We start from the raw sequence: 6,000 nt of genomic DNA, 5'->3' as shown, positions 1-6,000 counted from the left end.
GGAAGTAGATTGCCCCATCTTCCTTCCGAGGAGTGGCTGGTGGGTTTGAACCACCAGCCTTCTGGTTAGCAGTCAAGTGCCTCAGGCATTTTGCTACCAGAGCTCCTGTGCATGTGCATAGTTCTTATTTATGCTGTGAAAAAGAGGTATTGCTGATGAATAAGTTGTTGACCTTGCTATAATTTATCATGCAATTGCTATTCTCATTTCTATAATCAAGGCCATATTTTTCAGCTACTGATCATTCTTCTTTACAAACTTTTTCATTCCAATCACCATTATTATTTTTTTTTTAAATCATTGTATCTTAAGTGCATGTCTGATCAACTTCAGACTGCAGACAGAAGTTGGTAAAAAATCTTTAATTTCTTCATAGTTGACATTATTGGTTGGTGGATAAATTTGAATAACAATTATATTCACCTGTTTTCCTTGTAAGTGTATGGATATTATCCTATCACTGATAATGATGTACTTCAGGGTACATCATTAATTTTTATTATGATGTGAGTAAAAATTTACAGAATAAATTGGTTTTCCTTTCAATAGTTCATACACATTTTGTTTCTTGATGTTGATTACATTCCCCACAATGTTAACAATACTCTTGTCACTGTCTCCTGTGGTTACCGTTTCCCTTTGTCCTTCTTTCCTATCCATTCCTGCCTTCTGAGCTTTAACCGTGATCAACTGCTTCCTTTTGATCTCTTATATTTGATTGTTTTAAGAAGTGCTCTTAAAATGTTCTTTTTGACAAAAATGCAATGCCATTCCTCTTCAATTTATCAATCCCAGCATAGTAGACCATAAGATTTTCCAATTCAAAATGGCCATTTTAGCTCACTGATGCTTAGAATATTAAGCTTTATGCATTCCATTTCATTTCGAATGACTTCCAAATTTCCTTGATCATACATCATACATTCGTACATTCCCTGTTTTGATTACTAATGGATTGTTGCAGCTGTTTCTTCTTGTGTCATTCCACATTCTCCAGTGAAGGTCCTGAAAGCTTTACTTCATCCATGCCATCAAGGTCAACTCTACTTTAAGGAGGCAGCTCTTTTCCAATCATATGTTGAGTGTTTTTCAACCAAACAGGCTCATCTTCTAGAACTATATCAAACAGTGTTCCACTGATATCCATTAGAATTTCATTGCCCAGTCTTTTTCAGGAGTAGACCACCAGATCCTTCTTCCTATTCTGTCTTTGTCTGGCAGCTCCACTGAAGCCTGTTCACCATGAGTGACTCTGCTGGTATGTGAAACAGCAGTGTCATAGCTTCCAGCATTAACAGCACTCAAGCCACCACAGTATGACAAACTGACAAGTGGTGATATATATATATATATATGTATGTTGTTGTTGTTGCTATGTGCCATCAAGTCAGACCCGACTCATAGCGACCCCTCTCTGGGTTTCCAAGGCAGTATCACTACGGAAGTAGATTGCCTCATCTTCCTTCCGAGGAGTGGCTGGTGGGTTTGAACCACTATGCTATCAGAGCTCTCTCTATATATATATATTTATATATATATATATATATATATATATATATATATATATATATATATATATATATATATCACCACTCTAATGACATCTCTTTAATATATCACAACTATAATGGCATTGATAATTTCTGCATTCTGTTGGATCAATTTTCTTTGGAATTGCACAAATATCAATCTTTTCAGTCAGATGATGGGGTTGCTCTCTAATTTGGAATGAGATGAATGAGTACTTCTAACACTGTATCCATTTGTTGAAACATCTCAATTGGTATTCCATCAATTCTCGGAACCTTGCTTTTCATCAATGCCTTCAGTGTAGCCTGACTTTTTCCTTCAGTACCATAAGTTCTTGATCACATGCTACCTCATGAAACGGTTGAACATTGATCAATTCTTTTTGGTACTGTGATTTTGTGTATCCTTTCTATATTTTTGTATTGTTATTGTTGCTTCTGCTTGCATCATTCAATATTTTGTCCAAAGAATGCTTCAATATAACAACTTGAAGTTTGTTTTTCTTCAGTTCTTTTATCATGAGAAATGTCAAGCATGTTATTTCCTTTTCATTGAAACACAATGTATATGTTTGTGTGTATATATACATACATATACACACATATATATATGGTATATTAATTATCTGTATCAATAATGTATATTAATTTTATATATAATTACTGTACATTAATAAAAATTGCATCTCAAATTATAATTCATTCTATGAATTTTTTGTATCAAGTTTACGTGTGTGCTTATCAATAACTTGGAAATGCAACAAAATTATATTTTAAAAATGAAAAAGTAGGCAATTGTTTAGAAAACAATCAAAATAGAAAAACAATATATCTTAAAAGGGTTTTGCTTCCAATTGAATTGGTTAGCTGCCCAAACACTCAATATCTGTGCCAAATGATCCTTTTTCTAAAGTTGGCAAATGCATTTAAGGTTGTACATGGAAAGATATGGTAATTACACATCTGTTTAAATATTTAAAAAACAAACCTCTATTTACTGTATTGAGACACAAACAAACATTATGTATTAAAGAAAACATTTCAAAGTCATTTTTGATAGTTGACTTCTGAACATGAAACAGTCCATATCTGTAGTTAAAAACAAAGTTGCTGACTGAGGCAAAAGCTTTCCTTGAGGCTCATAGGAAGAATCTACATTTGTAAATGGCATAAATTTGACATGCAAAGGGGTTGAAAATATGCTCACATGTGGTAAATACTCAATAAGTGTTAGATATTGTTGTTGCTAAATGTCATCAAGTCAGCTCCGACTGATAGTGACCCTAGTACAACAGAACATAGGTGTCAGGTATTACAGAACATAGAAGTGTTAGATATTGTTGTTGTTGTTGTTATGTGCCATCGAGTCCGACCTGACTCATAGCAACCCCTCCTTGGGTTTCCGAAGCGATATCACTATGGAAGTAGATTGCCCAACCTTCCTTCCAAGGAGTGGTTGGTGGGTTTGAACCACCAGCCTTCTGGTTAGCAGTGAAGTGCCTTAGGCACTATGCTACCAGAGGTCCTATGCCTTAAGCACTACACCACCAGAGCTCATGTATGTATTTATATATGTGACATACATGTGATCATAATGCTTCATAGCATTAAACATGGTCCTAACGATTGGACATTAGCTATAGATTTAACATATGAGTTCAATGTCAAGAAATACAAATTTATTTAACAGAAACGAGTTTTGACCCTTTATTTGTGGTCCCACAGGTATTTTCACTGTCTCTCAATGAATTTAAAGTTTGTGGATTATAAAAATAATTGTAACACTTGCCCAAGCAGGAAGAGGCGACGCAGAGGGGCAAAGGGCCAGAAAAGAGTGCCTGAGGATATAGCAGAGGGGAGACTGACCTGATCAAAGAATTGTATCCTGAGTGCATTCCTGAACCTGAATTGTGGCCTGTTATTTCCCTAATAAATCCCATCATTGTGAGTATTATCTGTGAGTTCTGTGTGGCCACTGCAAGAATTCTCAAATGCAGCAGAGAAGTACTGAGTGCTGTGGGAGGGACAGTTGGTGTTGGAATTGGTAAAAAGGCTGGTGGGTGGCGGCATATCTGGACTCATAGAATAAGCCTTGAGCTGTTGATGGTGATTCTGCCTCTCTCTTGTGAAGTTAGAGGAGGTCAGAAGATGCTGCTCCCACTCCCTTTTTGTAGTTTTATCTCTGATCTGCTCCTGGGCCATCTTCATGTATTTTCTTACCCTATCTCTACTTCTCTTGCTTTATTATTTAATATTTTATATCTCAAAAGAGATTGATTTAAGAGCTACCATAAGCTAAACTAATCTTATCTTGTTAACATAACAAACACAGTTCAATCTACAACATGGGAACATCAGTTCCATCCACTAAAAAAAAAAAAAAAAAGAGGATAAAAAGAGTCACTAACTCATTATGGTTAATAATCATTACATTAAAAATTTTGTGCTGAGCTCTTAGCAGTGTTCTGCACATAGTAATAGTTCAATAAATGTCAATTATTTTATCTCAGCTTTCTACAAAAATTGGAAGAAATAAGTTTGCAAAACAGACACAAAATATACCTGTACTTTCTTTATCACATGCTGTTAGTAGCCTCTTATACAGAGCTGCTGTGTACTAACCTCTTCAGCTTTTCATGCACTTGTATCCATTTCTCATTTACTGGTTGCTAAATCCAGGATATTTGTCATGGTCTGATGCTGATAGACTCAGGCTTCATAGACATTTCTCATTTGTCTAGTGCCAACATTGTGGCCAGTGAACAACTAATACCATATGTCTGACAGAAAACTGGTCCAGTCCAACAAGTCTTACTGAGTGAGGTAATGTGCAATCCGTAATATCTCCTGACACTTAGGTCCTAACAGAATAGGGCAAAGGCCTCATGTTGAATTTCTAACCAGGGTCATGCAGCCTTGAAGCACATACTTTCCTTACTGTGGTATCACCTTTAATTATACTACATAATACATAATACATAATACCTGGATACATTTCAGGTCTATTTTGAGAAAGAATATGTTTGCTAAAGAGTCACTTTTCTTTTTTTTTTTCCATTCTAAGTAGCAAGTGTAGTTAAAATGTATCTCACCTGATTTGTGTGACAGTTACTTCCGAATTATTTTATAGTCTGAAAAATGTTAAAATATAAGGCAAATTTCAGGATAGTACAAGGTACTTTGTCATTCAACAACTGATTTTTCTCTTTGTGATGAGGTTTATGAAAGGGTATAAATTCAAAATGAATAAAACCAATTGCCTTACCTGTACCTTTAATGGTTCAAATGTATTAATAGGATGTGTTAGGCCATATACAACTTTTTCATTTTCTGCCTCAAATGTCCCTGAAAGATAAATATTAATGATATATTTTTACTTTCTCTAAATAAAAGAAATAACTTAATTTTTAAAACTTTCATATACTTTACTTACCAAAAATTCTATCCCATATAATCAGAGTACCAGCATAATTTTTGTCTATACAGTAACGGTTTCTACCTAGGAATAAAAATATTTAAAAAATTTTAAATACATAAATGAATTCATACACAAAATTAAGACTTAAGCAACAAAATGAGTTTCCTGGTAACGTCTTCTCACTAAAAACAATAGGCTGCATTTGCTAGCAAATTTTCATTTTATTTATTTTCAGTTAATTTTACTCAAAAGAAGAAACACAATTTTGCAGGTATATTTTAATATAAGGTAATTTCAAGTTATTCATTTTTTAAAAACTGTCCATGAGTAATAAAAATTAAATCACCCAGAATAAAAAAGTAAATAGGAAATAAGATAAAGAAATTATGAATAAATCTTTTTTGTTTTTAATTTTTTATGAGTCATTATCTTTACCTTTTTCTCTGCATCTGCTCCAGGAAGAAAAAGTCTACTCATACAGAGATTTGACTAATTTTTTTTTTTTTTAATTATGAAAGAACCCTGGTGGTGCAGTGGTTAAGCAATTGGCTGTTAACTGAAAGACTGGCAGTTCAAACATACCACCACTCCATGGCAGAAAGATGTGACCACCTGTTGCAACTCAGATTATAGTCTTAGAAACTCTACAGGACAGTTCTACACTGTCCTGTAGGGTGGCTATGTGTCAGAATTGACTACCCTGAATTATTTTTATTGCCACATAACAACATGACCTTTTTCCAGCTCTAAAATGTTCAAATTGCAATTTAATTTTAATATAAATATAGACATGGTTTCTTTGATACAAAAAAAAAAAAAATAAACCCTAAACAGATATATCCATATTAACACAACTGTAAATTTAGAAGAAAAAAATATTGATCCATCAAGCTACTACTTCAACAAATTCAAGTGTCTCCACGTGTCCTCATTCTTTTACATCTTTTCTATATGCATAAACATGTATTTCAAAGAGAAAAAAAATCCCCAATCCCAAGGTAGAATGCGAATTAGCTACACAGATGCACACCCCTTGTCTTACATGATCTAAAC

At 34.0% G+C, this 6,000-nt stretch overlaps 1 protein-coding gene across 1 annotated transcript in view; it reads right to left on the bottom strand.

The window, feature by feature from the left end:
• Positions 1-6,000, bottom strand: part of AGMO (alkylglycerol monooxygenase) — a 265,841-nt gene that overhangs the window by 44,863 nt on the left and 214,978 nt on the right. The window contains exons 7-8 of the mRNA XM_007946666.2: positions 4,963-5,028; positions 4,795-4,874 (exon numbers count right to left, since the gene is read on the bottom strand). Of these exons, the coding sequence (XP_007944857.1) occupies positions 4,795-4,874; positions 4,963-5,028 (146 nt within the window). The remainder of the gene's footprint in view (positions 1-4,794; positions 4,875-4,962; positions 5,029-6,000) is intronic.

This window comes from Orycteropus afer, unplaced genomic scaffold (genome assembly GCF_000298275.1).
Source record: "Orycteropus afer afer isolate SDZICR_OR568_19922 unplaced genomic scaffold, OryAfe1.0 scaffold00008, whole genome shotgun sequence".
NCBI classification, from domain to species: Eukaryota; Metazoa; Chordata; class Mammalia; order Tubulidentata; family Orycteropodidae; genus Orycteropus; species Orycteropus afer.
The sequence above is the reverse complement of the archived record's forward strand: the minus strand, read 5'-3'. Positions and strand labels throughout refer to the sequence as shown.